This window comes from Diadema setosum, chromosome 20 (assembly GCF_964275005.1).
Source record: "Diadema setosum chromosome 20, eeDiaSeto1, whole genome shotgun sequence".
NCBI classification, from domain to species: Eukaryota; Metazoa; Echinodermata; class Echinoidea; order Diadematoida; family Diadematidae; genus Diadema; species Diadema setosum.
Window position 1 is genome coordinate 16,088,894 of NC_092704.1, and position 19,816 is coordinate 16,108,709.

The 19,816-nt window shown below is 39.0% G+C and overlaps 1 protein-coding gene across 6 annotated transcripts in view; it reads right to left on the reverse strand.

The window, feature by feature from the left end:
• LOC140243716 (RNA-binding motif, single-stranded-interacting protein 2-like) overlaps window positions 1-10,929 on the reverse strand; it is a 540,753-nt gene extending 529,824 nt beyond the window's left edge. For 5 of the 6 annotated variants that reach the window (XM_072323379.1, XM_072323381.1, XM_072323378.1 and 2 more), the window contains exons 1-2: window positions 10,756-10,929; window positions 122-689 (exon numbers count right to left, since the gene is read on the reverse strand). In XM_072323379.1, the coding sequence (XP_072179480.1) occupies window positions 122-406 (285 nt within the window). In that variant the 5' untranslated portion in view covers window positions 407-689; window positions 10,756-10,929. Of the gene's footprint in view, window positions 1-121; window positions 690-929; window positions 1,326-10,755 lie in introns of those variants that run through there. The other variant, XM_072323377.1, reaches the window with a different exon arrangement.
• Window positions 10,930-19,816: the final 8,887 nt, after the last annotated feature.

Below are 19,816 nucleotides of genomic sequence, written 5' to 3' on the forward strand. Positions count from 1 at the left end.
ACAGCAAATATGACAACCACTTTCCATGGGAGGTACTACTGCAGGCCCTTATAAAGCCACAAGTTTACTACACCACTGCATACATTGTAAAGCCAGTGTTCAATGGGTTAAACGGTCTTACCTCCAATTTCCTGGCTCGGTCTGGGTCATACCCATGTTCCCCTGTTGGCAGTGGGCCCCTGTCTGGGGACAATGCACCACCATTATGTCTTGCCATGTCCGGTGGCGACAGGGGCTCCCCCATCCCACCCCCACCGCTGCCACCACCGCCACCACTACCACCTCCCCCTACTCCTGGAGGGGGTTTCCCCACACCATCAGGTGCAGGGGAGCTGGTAGGGGGTGGGGCATGGGGTGAGTGTGGGTGTTGGTGAGGGTGGGGTTGCTGAGGTGGCTGGTTACTCATGGCTCTCTATTGCGGAATCGAACCTCCTCTGCAAAATGTTTCAAGAGTGTCCGTGTCTGGATTTGATATGGTCTTGCACCGACGTTGATCCACAAGATCCGAATAATACTGACAGTGTATGGTGTATGTGTTGTCTTCACGGTTGCCCCTCTCCAATCAAGGCGAATCTCTTGCACGCATCACACATGTTCTGCAATCCACACTGACCTCAATATATCCAAGCACCACCCAGCAAAATGATCCAGATTAGTATAATCCAATAAATCCGTTGGTGTGGGGTGATCTGCAGGAGCAAAGAAAATACATACAAATATGAACACGTGCTGTTGTTTTCAACAACTACAAGGGGAAAAAAAAAAGTTGTTGAAGTTTAGACACATGTAAGCATGAGCGATGATGCTGCCATGTCTCCTTGCACATTTCTCACAGCAGTTCCGGAAAATTAGCAGCATTACAGAGCAACATGTGCCAGGCACGCAAGTCGCGAGGCAGAGACTCCGAAAAATTACCGATCATTACTCACTTGTCACTTGCACTCGGGGACTCCTGCTCCAAACGAGCCAATCAAAATGCGCGAGTCATGCCGCCAGACTGGGAACATCAAGTCATTCTCGTTTTTCTGCTGGGCCAGCCCTCCTTTACTTCACCTTCTAACAAAAATCTAGCCACCCCCTCCGGCTGCCCAGTGAGGGCAGCAAAGACCTCCTAACAGGGAGAATTCCCATAAAACATTTTCCATTCTTTTTTCTCGTCAGGCCTGTTCGTTTACCTTTGCTTGGTTATTGTCTCAGTCTGTCATATTGGGCATGAGGCAGGGGAATAGCTTCACTCCAACTCCAGCACCCACATTATTTTCTTTTCTTTTTTCTTTTCTTTTTTTTTACTTCTTATTGTGGGAATACACATGAAAAAGAAGTTGGGGCTTTCATATGACTAGCTAATGATCACCAGCCTCACTCACTTATTGTATCATTTTCTGGATAAGGCACACACAGAAAAAAGAATGAATGCAGCTCTACCATCTTTTCGGGGGGGGGGGGGGGGGGATGCACTCTGACGGCTGCTCAAAACCCACAAGCACATGCAAACCCATATCAGGTGCCATAACATGAGTTTGTTGTTAAAGGGATGGTACGGTATTGGTGAAGATGAGAATTGGGCTTTTAACTTTTTGCAAGATACCACGAAAACACTTATGAAATAGTACAGAGCATATCATTTTAAGAGGAATTCAAAGTTTATTTGATGAAAATCAAGTTTGGAATGACTGAAACATCCAAAAACAAAGTAAAACAAAGTGACCGTATTAAAATGTGGGTCCCACACCTTATTAAAATCGCTCTGTTTGGGATATCTCAGCCATTTCAAAACCAATTTTCATCAAATAAATGTTGAATTCCTCATGGAATTGCATGCTCTTTCATATTTCATAAGAGGTTTCTAATTATCTCACTAAAAAAAAAAAAAATGTTAGAAACCTGAAATTAGGTCTAAACAAAAACTATAGGATCCCTTTAAAATGTACTCTCATAGAAAAAGGTGACCACATCAGGTTTTCCTAATAGCTGAGGTCTGCCATAAAATATTGAGGCTGGGTTGGGACATGCAGTTGGAAGGGAAACAACTGCATATTTTCAAAACATATATTTTGAAAAATTTGCTTAGCTATCACATTTTCTCTAAAATATAGGGATATCTGTATATTAGCTCATGTTGACATGAATACAGTAATAAATCAAAAACATTCCATTTCATCAGGTGTAGCTGTTTGTATCATTGTTGTTGGGTAGGTTTTTTTTTTCCCATTAATTTTAATGTCATATATCTATTTCCCTGTGGCTTCAAATTTCTAAATGTAAACATTCAAACATGCATGAATGTGCTTCAAAAATGTCCAAGATATGGTGCACTTTCCTAAATCATTCCTAATAGAATCATATATTCCTCCTAATATGTAGCAGGAAACAACTCTTAGTCAAACCAGCGCTATTAATCTGAGTCACACCCATTACCAAGAAAAGTATTATAAAACGTCCTGAGAATTTTCTCTCGTAAATCCCCTAAGCACTTTCTTCATTTGATGAACAGCAAATGACATGCAGGCCCTTCTTTCAGTTTATCAATGTCAGAACCCATGCTGTAGGTGTTTATTTATTTTTTCGCTGTGCTTGTTTTTTGTTTTAGTTTTTTTTTTTTTTTACATATTTCTGGATAGCCTACTGTATGCCAGCATGACTTGTACAAGTATGAGTGGGAGGATTGCAGCAAGTCATGTGGTTTGAAGCAAAGTTTTTCACATCCATCCATATGATTGATTGCCAGATTGGCAAGTACGATGTGGAAGTGCTGGCATGGCGAAAGCATGGTAATGGACTGGCATCTAAACTCTGATAATCCCCATTAATCATCAGCTTTACTTCACCACACCTGACGTGGTACCTGCACATTTCTGCCAGTTCTATCTCGGGTACAGAATCTTAGAAACCTGAAGTAGTAGGCAACTGTGCAGCACTGCAGCAGGACTCTGAATGCATTATTTCTTCCTCCAGCCATCTGGCTCTCTAGTGTGGAGTCAAGTGAACTTGGCCCGTCTGCCAGCTCCGGCACTTCTTATAACACCCCCTTTCAGACAGACAGATTGAGGGAAATGTAAAGCACTTATTGATGTTTCACTTCTCTTTCACTGCCTCGCTGCGCTGTTAGACTGAGCACGCTTTTCTGCATACGGATTAAAAACGCTGAAGACGAGTCCCGAGCGTACTTGGGCAGGTGTCTATGGGAAATGCGTGTTTCAGCCCATCCTCAACGGGTTTTAAAAGACGGAGTAAGAACAAGGGAGTGGGGAGCTCGCAGCTGTGCAACACACAATATCGCAGAACGTGTTTTAACACGTGACGGCATTGACAGACAAATTAGTACACAACTACTTCCCAATTTCCTATTTCAAGCAAAATGCACATTCTTCTGGCTCAAATAACAAAGGCCAATGAATGACCTTTGACCTACACTTTGCATTTTCGTACCACACCATAATGCAGTAAAAGTCCAATATCTCACTTCTAAAAGCTCTTCCAGGGAAGACACAAAACTCTCATGCCAACTGCACTTTATTTCCATCTACACTTTTTTTAAATATTCTGCTATATTTTCCGATCCATTTTAACCATCTCCCTCAGCACACAAATACACACACCTACACACACGTGACATACATCCAAATACACACATATAAAGTGGGAGAAACCAGCCCCCCCCCCCCCTCCACAAAAAAAAAAAAAAATTACAAATAAAAAAAATCATAGGACAAATTTTATATTTGATTTAAAGCAAATCACAAAATTGATCACATTATTCACACACACCCCTCCAGGGGAGAGGAAAGGGGGCTATATGAACTCTTGAAACCTGTGAACGATAAACGGTTGTTTGACAAGCAATTACTGGTGGCTCATCAAAGATACCACCTGACAAAGGGTCCCTATAAAGTCTATAGAAGCTACTTTTCATTCCCGGGACACAATGATCGATAATGAGACACATATTTTCTCTATTGTGTTTGACGGGCAAAGTCTGAAGTTCTGCTTCACATGCTGATACAAAAATGGCCTGTGGGTGATACATACCATGAGTAGGAACACCTACTTAATATGCAGTTATTTCGACACAATGGAATTTCACTTGCTGTGAAAATACGTATTCTACCCCACCCTGTATCCAATACATATGAAAACAAGCACTGACAGTTTTTTAAAGCCTTAAATCTTCTTCACATCTCCTTAAACCCAGGAAAGTGGTTTCGGGTTTTCCAACCAAGAGCAGTGAACCTGTGTATCAATGCATCTTATCTGCTTTGTTTACATCTCTTCTGTCTTACTGGCACAGTCTCAATGTCTCATCATTTCCTCTCGTCTTTGGCTGAGAACATCACGAGATTGTGAGCTCGTACAGACTGTAGCAATAAATTGCCTTTCAGAATTGATCAGTCAGAACAAGTATAATGACTTCAGAATTGATTGAAACAAGCGGCTGATCGTTGTGTGTTACATGCATTCACAAGCCCACCCATCCCCCCCCCCCACCCACCCAATGTGCAATTCTATAGTGAATTCATTTGAATGGATAACACAACGTTTGACACGCTCAATTGAAAAGCTGAAGAACACTCACTCAACAGGATGTAAATGGTGTTAATGCCCTTTAGGCTCTCACCAGAAACAATGGTGTACATTTGTGTAGTCGTACACTATGTCATGCATCCCTCTGGGGTCATGTACTATTACACTCAGACTGGCTTATTTACTGTGAGTCTGTTCAGTATCCACGGTTTTTCATACAGCTGCCCATGATAGCAAAGTTCTGCAAAACCACATTGCATGTCTCTCTGCTTTCTCTGCTTCTCATGATTACCTCACAAGTTTTGCACAAGGAATCTGCTTGGTCACCTGTGGGAGGTGCTGCCTGTAAACTGGAATGTCCAAAAACTTGTGAGGGTTTGATACAGAAGTTTCAAACTTTTTTTCACTGGCCTCTAAACCAGTGCATGGTGATAGGGATCATGTGTCTATATCTCCTTCCAAAGGTGAAGTTGTAGTAGTGGTGAAATGGAGGAATACTTAACAGTGGATATTTTCAGATCCATATCCACAAGTCAAAAATCCTTCATTTCCCTATATCTAGCAATGCAAGACTTTAGTTATTTAGTCCGTTTACTTCTAAGTGCCCAAAACACAAGTAATGTGATGTGAAAACAGAGATCTGATTCTTTAAAACTTTTACAGATATCAGTTTGTTACTGGTTATGGCTAACAAACCACTGTAGTACCTACTTGTACATGTACAGTAAAGCCACAAATATTCGCAGCATGAAACTTTGGCGAATGGGAGCCGATGGTCTTTTTTGTGGTATGAAACTTTTGTGAACTGCCATTGACATTCCATGCATTGTGTAGAAAAATACTATTATTGCATGCATTTTACTTTTACCAACTGTGGCTCCTCATGAAATTTGTGAAAGTTTCATACATACAAAAATTTCTGGTTTTATAGTACCTTCCACTCATACAAATATTACCAATTATTGGCATGTATAAAAACACATTTGAAGGTAACAGACACATGTGACAGCACAGACTCGGCATCAACTGAAATAGCTGGGGAAAGTGAATTTATTATTGTCCTGTCCCTATCCTACACTTTTAGAGGTACTGCACTTGCAAACATGCATTTTGACTTTGAGTACCAGTAGTTGTACTGTTACAAATGAATTCCATTTGATAAATTAAGACAAGTTTGCAAAGTATGGAGGGAAACAACCAATACTCAACATGTAAGAATAATGATTAATCTGTACGCAAGGTCATTGTGCAAAGAGTTAATAGCACAGTGAAATATGATTGTCTTTCTTTTTTCAGCATAAATATTTCCTTTTCGATTATTCAATGGCGTCAAAGTTTGTCAAAACGTTGACTGGCAAAGCAGACCTACTTCTTGAAAAGTGACGGTCCCCTATTCCTGAAGGGTCAGTGAGACATCCCCGCCCCATCCCTCCCAGGTAACTGTGCCTGGGACAAGAGCAGACCCTGCCCTCAATCACTGGCCGACCACTTCCACTGCATGAATGGATACCGGGCAAATAGGTCAATACTTCAGAGGATTACCCCACAAAGGCCTGGTCCGGATTTGCTTTTGTGGCAGTATTGATTCACACTTTGGGAAATTCCTGCGGGTCTTCTGAGCCCCCCAAAGGATTTCCTTATTCACACAGACAGATTCTGTCTGGTCTCAGTCTCTCTCTAGCTCCCTTTTATCTATTTTCGTGTTTATGTACCTTAATAGAAAGAGGAAAAGAGAACTGTAATGTACGATATAATATACATGTGTGTGTGTGTGTGTGTGTGTGTACATATATATAATGAAAAAAAAAAAACTTTTTTTACTGTTAAAAATCACCTTGTGTTTTGTTAAATGTAGAAAATATGTGGAAAATATCAAAGTCCTCAAAAAGAAGCATGTTCATCATAGCTGTGAGGTTTGCCATGCCCAGTTTTACCACAGTTGATGGAGTCAACTCCATCTTCACTTTTGTGAATTTTTAACAATCAAATCAAAGAAGGCTTTGAACAGCACACAAGTATGCACCCTTCTCTGGGTTCTGCGTCTACACAGTTACACAGGGGCTTCACATTCCCTTTTTTCCCTTTTTTTTTTTTTTTTTTTTTTTTTTTTTGTCCAACACTTGATGACATAGCTTGTGATATTTGGGGTCTCTATGCATTTTTTGTTCTAATCGGCACCAGCAGTAGCATAAAATTCAAATAAAATCCAATTGCTCCAAAATGTGATATAATTCATGCTATGAAGCTCTATGCCACCTACAGAATACACACACACACACATCAGGGCTGCACACTAACCCATGTTTTTTTACTGGTCCGACCTGTCTGTCAAACCAGTAGGTACCTAGTTTTTCCATATTTTACTGGTATTTTCCTGAAAAAGTTACTGGTCTGACGGTGATTTCTACTGGTCAGGGACTGTCGGACTAGTGCCAGTGTGCAGCATTGTATACACACATACACATGTAGGCCTACATTACAGAAGTTTATCAATACACACAAATCCAAGCAGACTTCCTTCCCAGAGCTGTATCCATGACAACCCAAGCGCTTGTCTGAGACCTGCCAAGGGTTTCCAGCCTTAAAAGACAGATGTGTGAAGTCAAGCTTTCGAACTGAAAAAAACAAAAATCACTTGTTCGCCATTCAGGATTTGAGACATTTCATATTCCTGAATCTATCACTGCTGAGAATTGGTCTGACGGGAATGTCAGAAAATGATAGCTGCCATACTTTGATTTTACTTTAAGATGTTACACAATTCAGTCAAATTTGAAATATCAATTATTAGAATATAAGTGACCCTACAGTGTTTAATGTCTGCATAACAGAACGTAACATCTCAATGGTGTGATATTAATTCACATAGATCTACCCCTAGTACTGTAACTGGTTGACAATCACATCCTTCAGCAGTTGATTATTCTGCTGTGCTTTGCAAACAGACATTTCCTATGTGAAAGCCCCAGAGTAGAACCAGAATAGGAACAAAACTGGCCAAATCTCGGCATCATACTAGGTATACTTGATGTACACCTGGGAGTACATTGTACATCACAAAAGAATGCCATTTACTGGTGCACCAGTAAACCCTTGGGATGTGGATAAACAGAATAATGAGTACTGTTGGCTGAATGGATGTACACAAGACAATATACAGTATGCCCAAGGGACATTTGCATCTATTGCCTACACTGTACCTTAGCCTCCTCAGCCAGGCTTAACCCATTGAGAATGGGCTGATTTGCTATAATCTCACACATTTCCCATAGACACCTGCCCCAGTATCCTCAAGACTAGTCTTCAATTGGTTAATACTGTCCCTTCTCACACAGCCTGACATTAGACTCTAGATATCATATTTGTGTTGGTATGTTGCACTATGAGAGAAACTTATGCACACACTCTCTATGTGTGTAGTTACCAATAACTGGTACATAAACCAGCATAAGCTAAACTCATAGAAATCTCTCTCACCAGTACCACACTCTATCCCTCAACCCCAGAATTCCAAATTATTCTTCAACCCCTCGTCCACCCACATACAGTCTAAAAACAAAACATAACACACACAAGACCTCACCTCTGTGAATAGCTCAACAGGAGGCCAAGCCCAGAGGCATTCATGGTCAAGGTCTTCAGAGCCATTAGACATGATATCAATTGTAATGCAATATTTCTACAAGTTTGTCAAACCATCAATTGAAGCTGTGTGTATCTAATACACATGTACAGTTGAACATAAACTGCACCATTCTGATAAAGCAATGATGGACTTTATTTTACAGGTGAGCAGCAATAGTCACAGTTCAAGAACAGAATCCTGAACTTTTACAATTGGCAGTATGTTCATTAGCACACTTGTACCACACACTACTCAATAAGCTTTGCACATATGCTACAAACTAAATACGCATTGTCTACAATGTGATCTAAACGACTGCATAGTAAATTCAGGGAAGATATCCCTTTTCTAGCCCTGGCATGAATAGACAAGACAAGCCAAAAGTTTGCAAAACTATTTTTTTTTAAAAAAAATATTTGTGGTAGGCCATATCCCTTTTGATATATGCCACTGAATGAACGGATAAGAGGGAATAAGATTATGTTATTATCATTCTTTATGAAATATGACACTTCATTCATTTGACATTTGTGGTATAATGTTTGCAATCAGGGTACAACTAACATGATTTATTTTTTTAATGGATATGAAACAACAAATTGTACATGAGGGGCTAGAGAAAGTTTACAAACATTTGACAAATTATAATTATATACAATTTGTACTTAACCACTGCATTAAAATTTTAAGGGTTTATCAGACCTTAAATTAACATGAGTTGATGTATTTAAAAAGTCATGTTGTTCAATACACTGTATAAATCAATTTCAAAAATGCAATAGGACTATTCATGTCTGATGAAAAAACTGGATTAACCTTGACTACTAATACCTCTCACATACATGTCCAGTAATTTTGTACGTTCTTCTGAGTTGCTTGTGAAGGAAATGTTGGCAGAAATGTCAATGTTTATTGCCAGTAGCCACATATCATTACCTTTTGGGAAGAAATGTGACTTATCTGCACTGAGTACTGCTGAACATCAACAAAATTTTCAAGCACTCCAAATGTCACAAAGATGTGAACAAAATAGACCTACTGCAATAATGACACAGTGAAATATCTTAATCTTTTTTTAACTGTAATCATGGAATTTCAGGAAGACGAGGTCTCTTCTGATGTCTAACAGCAAAGCGAGCATAAAGACACATTCCCCTGACTGCTACTACATAGCCTTCTACAGTATTTACCTACATGTATGCAATGTTTGCTGTCATATGACATGTGTACGCCGTCTACACGCAATACATACTCCCAATACATGAGTGCAAACACCCATGATATACTGGGAGATACTGACTGAATGACAGTAGGAAGGAGAAGTGTAGAGAGTGAGAGAAAGACGGAGAGAGAGAGAGAGTAAGGCAGAGAAACTGAACAGCAGTATTAGAGCAGCCCTGAGCTGAGCAGGATACTGCTATATGCCTATAGATGCCATACACTGCACTGGACTTGTTACGATGTGATAGTTCACAGCCAGGCTCTGGAAAGGTCAATTACAGGGCACCGTGATCTTTGCTGTTGCATGGCCTGTGCCAGTTATGCAAGTGAGGCCAGACTTTTCTGATATGACCTAGCACAGTCCCCTGCATGTGTATCGTACTGCACGACTTCATGAATAAGAAGTGACTAGTAGCAAACAAAGTTAGGGGCTGTGGCATACGTTAATCGAACTGAGTGAATGTAATTAACCATTTTGGGGGTCACAAACGGGCTTTGATCTTGCTTTGAGCAAGTTACACTGCATTGCAACACCATGATCACATTCGCAATTCATTCAGATCAATTCACACTTAAATCTGATGCTGCTCATTTAGAATTCCTATTTCTCAAATTCATACTCCTTGACACACTTTGCACACAGCCCATTACAACCGTCCAATGCCATCTCATGTACCTACACTGTTTACAGTTGTACTTGTAGCTGGGCTAGTATACATTTAGAATCTAGACATGATCTGTCTTTCACTCAGTCACATAGTGCTTACCATGACCATTGATTGGTATTACTTGATCATTCAATGGTGCCTGTTAACAATAAAGTATTTATGGTACCAATCTTAATGCCTAGAACTTCTATTTCCTTCTAAATGTTATACAATTTCATAAACAGTACACAAAATATTCATGATGAACAAGCTAGCTACAGTAAGGTGCCATGTTGTGCCCCACTGACACCACCCACCACACATTTGTATTGGGTTTCACGCATCAAAAGTCCCCTGATCTAATTGAACAGCACTCCAAAACGTCACTCCCACCAATCTTAATCAGAAGTAAAACTAGACTATAAAGTATGCCAGTCAACAAATAACAGCTCTGTCGACAAACTTAGGAACTGAACAGACAGACACGGTCTCTACCGGGAGAACAACCCAGTCTGAGGAAAACTGCGTAGAAGAAGGAATAACTTTGAACGTTGTCGATGCAGTGTCGTGCTACCTTCACGTCACTCGTGCAACGTGTGTTATAACGACTCCTCTAAATGCAACTGTCAGCGAGCGAGCAAGGCCAGCCCTCTGCGCCGCCAGGCCAGTGCAGGGGGCCGTGGGAAACTCGCTGTCACTCGAGAACAGCGACGGTAATCGAACATGATATCGAGAACTTACCAAAGTTGTCGGGAACACGAGATTGGGCTTTCCAAAGTGTCGCCTGTCCCTTATGTGTACATAAAATACTCTTGTTTGTAAGAGATCACTCGCAACACAGCTACTTCGAGGTAAAGAAGGCTAAAAACCACTACATGCGAGCAGATACGTTAAAATTAAAGGGACTTTGCGAGGTACCCGGCTTGCCCAGCCGCGCGTGAAATAAAAACACTAACTAAATCAGACTGCGTGAGGGCGCACCTGGTAGCTGAGCCCGGTTTCATAAAGCTGTTTGTAAAGTTACGAACAACTTACGAGCGCTGGTGATCAGTTCTGATGTGCTATACTTATCAGAATTTCCATAATTCAGTACAAGAACTGATCACCAGTCGCTCGTAAGTCATTCGTAACTTTACGAACAGCTTTATGAAACACCCCCGGACACCTAATACATATTAATACTGTAGTAGATCGTAAACAGTACATTTTGCCACAATGCACTAGTTTCGCTTGCATGACAAGGATGTGATTTTTTAGAGGAAAAAAAAAATAAGTTTAAACAAACTCGAATGAATAGAATGAAATAAGACGAATAAAATGGTAGAAAGATTAACTTAGGAATGAAATTGAGAATAAAGCCTCCGTTGGTAAATACATTACAAAAACTAATATTGAAATCAATATTATTTCCTTGCTTTATATTCAATTTAATGAATTAAGCGTCTACCGTTTTGGTGCGAGTTCATTCAATCTGCTTAATACAGTCAACTCGAACAAGAACAGGAATCTTAGAGAAAGCCGGGATAACATGGTTACATATTACTTAGTATAAGATCACTGACTAACCAAAAGGCACACAAAGGCATGGTCATGATTTGTACCTACGTAAAAACAAAGCTTGAAATCAAACATGACATTAACATATAAATGTTGTAGGTAAAATAGGTAAATAACTTTATAGAAACAGAGAAAATCCAATAAAATCAGCTTTAAACATAGATAAAGTAAGTGATGAATTACCTTATTGCTACATTTCTTCTTCTTCTTTTTTCTAATTGGTGGTTGCGGAAAAAAAAAATGAAGGAAAGTACTGTGTACCACAAAAAAAAAGGCCTTTCACAATCACTTAGAGGCTAAAGTCAAAAGTAATTTTCAGTTATTCAAGTTAGTGCTTTTGAATATCAAAGTAATGTAGATTATCTGCACTATTTAGCAGGAGCACTGAAAGCTTTATGTAATACACAAACTGAATTCAAGGTAGAAAGCAATCATGTGGGAGTTATGCCTCTGCCTTTATCTCTTCTCTTAGCCACGAAGAGCATTAGATTTGGCAAATAAGAAAGGATATTCCCCTCCATCTAATCGTCAACAATATTGAATTAGTCGGTTTGTCAAAACCGATATCCTAGGTCATATAGCAAACACACAGCACGTCTGGGGGTATGTCGCCTATATGATTTCCTATAACCTCCATGTCTAATGCGCGTGCAGTGAAAAAAAAAATGCTTCTGATATATACTCAGAAGCAATACAGGTCTCACATCAATGATAGGCTCCCACGCATGGAGATTTGTCGTATGTTAAACGAAATAAAAATCACAATTTATATGACAATTTGTCGAACTTTTAAAAAAATCTTCTTTTTTCTTGTAAGAGAATGAACATTTTAAGGCTTCAATCTCGAAATCCAAGAAGGAAATCTTCCTATACCCTGAATCAAACCAAGAGCCCTGTAAACCGGATTTTATGTCGCTATCATATGCACGTAGTGACAGTAAACAAGTCTATTGTTCACTTTTAAAATCATTTATTCTAAATTACTAGTTTCGGAATATTGCCAGCACCCCATAAAGATCACAATTTGTGTTGTCATGGTAACTCATTAAGGAGAAGATAATGTATAGGCCTAAACGCCTAACAAATGTTCCAATTATATAATCTTTAGAGTAATCTACATGATCTATAAGATTTGTCTCGTAGCATATAACGTTGAAACTGTCCCTTGTATTTATAATAAGACTATTTCTGAATCAGGGCGATGATAGGATTATGATATATCATCCAAAACAAGTCATCCATTCACTTACAATTGATATCTGACCTTGACCTGATTACACTTTCGTCCAAATCCTGCTAAGATCTTCGTTTTTCATTTAATTCACAGTGATTCGGTTTTGGTTTTAATTGCCGCAGAAATGATACCATGGCATTACCAGACACAATGATAAACTTTGTTTGGCCACTTAATTATATCGTTTGTTTGTTTGTTTGTTTGTTTGTTTGTTTGTTTGTGTGCGTGTGTGTGTGTACATATATTGTGACAACTATTTTACGATATTTAGTATCTACATGCTTGAATATTGTTTGTTTTGAGGTATGTACATTAATTATAAGCCTATATAAAGTAAAAACCTTTGATACTAAAAGTAAAGTAAAAACCTAAGGTAAAACGCCTTCATAAAGTAAAACCAAATTATCACTAGGTATATGTTCTTTGCTGGTGGCAGTTCAATATTTGAAGGTTCAATAGTCCGATGATGAAATAAGGTTTTGTTAGTCCGAAAATGGGGGAAAATGAAGTTGTTATTCCGAAGGTGTGTTAAACGAGCTAAGGTTTGTTGTTCTGAAGTTAAGGTTCGCTAGTCCGAACTTTATCTAATTTTCAGATCAACGAACCTTCGAAATAACGAATCCTCGGAATAACCCCACAATTTTTTTTTTTTTTTTTTTATTTCGGACGAACGAACATCTCGGTACACGGATTTTGTGTGATTCAGACGGAATAACGAACTAGTATCGGCGTTTCGCGCTGTAAAAAGATTGTATTGTATCATATTGTATTTTATTGTTTTACAGGGAAATTATTGCCAAAAATTAGAACACATACTTTTTAGACCCATTCAATTCCATCTTTCATGAAGAAACTTGGAAAATTCAGCGCATCACATATGTAAATAAAAACAAGCTAATGAAGCATTATTGTGATTGTCAACATTGCAGTAGTAAGCGGTAATAACACAAGATGTGCGAGGAGAAATGGCGTATTAATGCTGCCACCATCGACGATTCGTTGTGCTCACCACAGCGTAGAAATTAATCGGTTTGAAATACCGGAACACAAGAATTCCTCTTGTATAGGTTGTAAGCGACAATGTGGAGATATTCTTTCAATACTAAGTGCGACGTCAGTTCCACAGCATTTTTTCTATCTACCATGCTGTTTTAATTAAGTGTTAATGAATAAGATTTGTCTATAAGACTGTGTTCTTCAAGTAGTGTTCAAGTACAAGCGCGCCGGAACACTTCTGGTTTTGGGGGGGCAAAATCTCAACGGGGGCACATTATGTGACGATGTGAGATCCTCGGCGCGGGAGCGAAGCGAGCGGGGGGGGGGGGGGGGGGTGGAAAGGGGGATACCTCCCCCCCCCCCCTTGTAGGGAGGTTTTGTAAAACAGGGTATAAAAGTCGCGTTTGTAGACCATTTAAAAGCAAATTTCTAAGGAATTAAACATAGTGAAAAATAATCAGTGCGAAGGGCTATGATTATTACGTACGGGAGTACATAATAATGTGATGGTGTGAGATCCTCGGCGAGGGAGCGAAGCGACCGAGCGCGGGGAGTGTGTGGGAGGGGGGATACCCCCTCCCACGGTAGGGACTTTTTGTAAAAACAGAGCATAAAAGTCGCGTTTACAGAGAATTTAAAGCAAATTTCTAGGGAATTAACATATTGAAAAAATCAGTTGGAAGGACTACGATCATAACATACGGGAGTACATTAATACTGTGATGGTGCGAGATCCTCGTCGAGGGAGCGAAGCGACCGAGCGGCCCGGGGGGAGGGTGTGGGAGGGGGGACACCCCCTCCCACGGTAGGGACTTTTTGTAAAAACAGAGTATAAAAGTCGCGTTTATAGAACATTTAAAAGCAAATTTCTAGGGAATTAACATATTGAAAAAAAAAAAACAGTTGGAAGGACTATGATCTTAAAATACGGGGGTATATTATGTGATGGTGTGAGATCCTCGTCGAGGGAGCGAAGCGACCGAGCGGGGGAGGGTGTGGGAGGGGGATACCCCCTCCCACGGTAGGGACTTTTTGTAAAAACAGAGTATAAAAGTCGCTTTTATACAGCATTTTAAATTAAATTTCTGAGGCATTAAACCCAGTAAAAGAAATCACTGCGAAGGACTATGATAATAACTTATGAAGACTTTTCATTTTACTATAAGTACGGGCAGAACGAGCGAGCTACTTTCACTTTGCAATTTATCTGAAATGTACTCATTAAAAGCTTAAACATGATCGCATCGTTCGAACAATAAAAAAATATTCTTATACTGCTAGAAAGCAAAGAAGAAAATGAAAAATGTACTAAAGGTATGTTTCAGCGGGCACACTCGAGGACACGAGGCTATACACTAAATTTACTTATAAGTTACTATTAGTGTATAGATACAATAATGTTTGTTGTTAGTGTATTATAATTTTCGCCCCGTTAGGGGCGAAAATTTTTACATTTTCAGTTACGAAATTACAACATTTAGACAAGAAATATGCCTTTATTGTTCATTTTGGTCTTTAAATCAGTGATTAATTATTTGTTACAGGGGGCACTTTGGGGGGGCAAAAACTCGTTTTGCCCCCCCAACATTTTGTTTGGGGGGGCAAGTGCCACCCCTGCCCCCCCGCTTCCGGCGCCCTTGTTCAAGTAGTGTTAATGGTGCTTAAGCTATTTTTGGTCTGATTTTGTCATATCATTGAACACCGCTTAGATTCGGAAATCTCGGTATTCACATATACAGAAACTTGCCGTTCGACATTGTATCACCTCGTGAATTACCCAAAATCGATTTAGCCCAGAAATCAATCAGACATTACGAACCCAATGTCTGGAACTACTCATTAACTAAAGCAGTATACTTTACTTTTATCCTTAAAAAAACAAAAACAAAAACAAAACAAAACAAAAAAAAAAACCACACACACACACTCACACACACACTTGTTATCGTTATGCACCTAGCTAACAAAGTATTCCATGAATTCCACATTATGTTTTAAAGATTTTGTTTTTTTGTTTTGTTTTTTTTTTTGTTTCGGGTTTTTGTTTTGTTTTGGTTTGGTTTTTTTTTTTTTGCTCAGACAATATCTTTTTTCCTTCTTTCCTTCCATTCTTTCCATCTATTCTGTCGCGTCGTGTCATGTTCTTGTGTTTCTCCTGTTTTGTTCCGTCTTGTCTTAAATCATATCTGTGCTAAGTAGTAATTTTGCAGGTAAGTATTTCATAAGATTTTTCTTTGAGTGATTCACAATATACAAGCTTGCTTTTAAGTGGACCTCTCGATTCTTTTCTTTTTCCTCAACTGAAGCGTAACTGTATTTTTTTTTGCCAGTATGCATGCATATATCTTTACCTGTATCATTTATCCTTTGCAAAGTCGAATGTACACTTTTATGATAACTCTTGTTATTCTGTGTTATGTTTTGTTGGAAAAAGAAGAATGAAAAAATATATGAATTGAACTGAATTGAATGAATCGAATAGGGTTTTCGAAATAATAATCAGTCAAAATGAGAGTTGGGTAGGAATGAATGTTGGAATTAGGGATTAAGAGGTTATCAAACACCGAAAAGTGTTGGTTTAACTTGTATTTCTGCATGAAAAATAGATGTTGACAAGTGTAAATGTCATTACATTTTAGTGTTTCTATTTGAAAAAAAAAAATGGGTCGTATGGATAGCAATGTCGCCATTTTCCCTAGATGTTATGTTATCAGAGACAGTGTTGTTACGAAATTTACAGTTTGTATATTGATTTCTATCTTTCACGTTTTTGCATACTTTGTGTTAAGTTGTCACAGTAATTAGAGAAAAACATAAATAAAACTAAACCAAGCAGCTTAGCAAGATTTGCAATTTATCTGATACTAAGGACGACGATAACAGCAAATATTTGCCATGGTATGATTATCTTCATTTATTTCGAATTGAATATTGATGATTTTTATTATTCTTTTTTTCCAATTATATGTGTTTCATTCGGTCGTTGTCCTGAAAATGAGAAATAAAGAGAGATTAGTTCAATTCAATTCAAATCTCTTATTCTCGTATGAAAGTAATTATGTAGAAGCACACAAAACCACACACAGACGTTAGACACAGTTTCAGACAAACAGTTACGATAATCACGAAGTGTACTTTGACTATGGATGCGCTGACGACTGGGCACATTCTAAAAAATGGAATGCTAGTAAAATTCAACATTCTAAATGTCGTCACTCCTCGAACCGTGTGTAAATGTTAAATATAGCACTCAAAATGTTGGATTTACCATTTAGCTCAAAATAAAAAATAATAAATCGGCTAATCCAACTTTTCGAGTGTTAAATTTAACATTTACAAAAGGTTCGAGGAGTGACAGCATCTAAAATATTATGCTTTTTTTAGAGTGTACGAGATTCGGACGCCCAGTGACAGAGTTGCGTCTCCTTGTTTGGTTGGATTACATATATATGACGATTGAGAAAGCATTTAAATGCTTATGAGCAAGCTATTACGGGACCAACGGTTTTAAGCCCCTTGCACTCAGAAGGAGTAGATTATTGCTTAAAATAAGGTCCCGGAATAAGGTAAAACCGTTGCCATCAGTGGATTCAAACCAGTGACCTGCACCATTGAGAATCTGCTGTCTTCATCGCTGTGTCACGGTAGTCCCTTTATACATCAGGAAGAGGGATAGATATGACCCATTATGTTGCTTAAGGGGGAAATAATCTAAGACATGTGTGGATTCAATAAACAGATTGACCGTTCTTTTTTTTTATTAAACTCCACTGATGTGCATCTAATAATCATTATTTTCTCCATTCATAATTTCAAATCATACACTTTTCGGGTAAATGTCTTCCGCGTTTTCGTAACAGAGAATAATTATCACGTATGTTTACTCTGTTGATATATACTCTCACTCTCCTATTGCAGTGCAGTACAGTATAGCATGTATATTAGCTGACAATAGAAATGTACCTTATGATCATAATTTGCACTAATCACAAGATTTATGCCAACGTTCCTCAATAAATTTGAGAAGTTTGACACAACGTGTGGTCATAATGTAATATGCCATATTTTACTTTGGACACCACTGAACACAGATCACGAGGTGGAGTATCACTCCCACCTCACTAATCCGGACCTAGAGACGATATGTATTATATACTGTGATAGGCCTGCATACATTACATACGCCTACATACAAATACTGCAGTATATTTGTTGGAAAAGTTGTGATGTGATGACATCGTCTTATCACGTCACAACACATGATATAAACTAAAGTGAGCACAGATTCTCCTAATATCATTGCCACTCTTTTAATTGGGCTTCATGTGCCAATTTTGCTTTTCGCGCCAAAATTTCTCGCTGGGCTATGATTGGATAAAAGTTGACACTCATATTGCCTATTCTCTTTTCAGACACGAGGTTTAAAAATTGTAGAATCATGGAACAATTTGCTCTTATATTGTTGAATATGTGGAAAAAAGAAATTACCCTCCTCTTCTTTTCCTTTTTTTAACAGAAGAATGACTGCAAATTAAAATGTCTTAAACAGTATGTTTAATACACACAGAAGTAGAAGTACAAGACATTTCCTCGATATGAAGGCTAGCACAGATAACCGTTTACAACACGTAGTACGGTGATGGTACGTGGTCGGTGAAGAGGCACGCTTTCGCACAGTATTCTTCTACTGGGCGCTAGCAATACTAAGGAGTTGAGGCGAAGGCGGTTTTCTGCAGACGACAACACACTAAGCAAGCTTGCTATGCGTTTGTCGATGTATGCACGCATGTTTGGTCATCGCACCATGAACTACCGAGCGAGTTTTGGTCGGAAGACCGAATTTAAGCATGATATTGGTAATCATCTCAGGGGAACGCTTGAAAACAAGGTAAAAAATAATGTTGATGTTTATCCAGAATCATGTTATAGATCAAGACTGACAAGTGACATCTTTGGTGTTCTGTCTGTCGATGCTACAACTTGTACAAGCCAGTCCCATTCGTTAACATATTTGTTGTGTTCTAGAAATTCCAGCTGCACATGCATTAACACTTTGTTTAATAAGCTTATGTTAGGCTGCTATTAAACTCACTAGAGCTAGAGTTAGAGCGGGAAATATTTATGAAGTCCCAGTAACAGTTACATGTACTTGATGTAGCATGATGGGGATACCATCTGCATGGGCATGGAATTGAAAGGCTGTGATTACACACAACACTGTTTAATTTAATGAGACTCGGGGATCTAACCAGTTAGAGTTCTAACGCTTAAATAAAATGAAAAGTTCTAACGGTTAAAGGGCGGTGAGTGAGTTGGCTCAGTCGGTAGCGCGTCTGCCTCGCGATCACGCGGCCCGGGTTCGAACCCAAGTCTGGACTGAGCAATGTTGTGTGTAAGCATACCATCCCCTCTAGCAAGAGGCAAAACACTCTGTCCCTCGGATAGGACATAAAATGGAGGTCCCGTGTATGAGAGAGTAACAACTCATGCACGTTAACAGATCCCGCTTCATTCATTCATCGCAAATAGCAGGGTGTTTAACCCGGTGAAGTGGTCCCCACCTCACATCCAACTGGACTCCATGGAAGACCAGCTTAAAGGGTATACGTACAGTTCTGGTCGAGGTGAGGATTTAACGTTAGCTTTTGCGAGATATTCAGAAACCACTCTACACTGTATGAGATGTCAAAGAGCATGCTGTTCTAAGGGGTATCAAAAGTTTATTCGATGAAAATCGGTTTCGAAATGGCTGAGATATCCAAAAACAATGTGAAACAAAGAGATCCTAATAAAGTTGTGGCATGTCGCCTTTTATTATTAGCACTTTTTTGGATATCTCAGCCATTTGAAAACCAATTTTCATCAAATAAATGTTTAATCCTTCTTAAAATTACATGCTCTTTCATATTTCATAAGAGGCTTTTCATTATCTCACCCTTAGGAATGTTCAAAACATGAATCCCCACCTCAACCAGTACTGTACATTCCCTTTAACGTAGCTGAATATGGGCTATC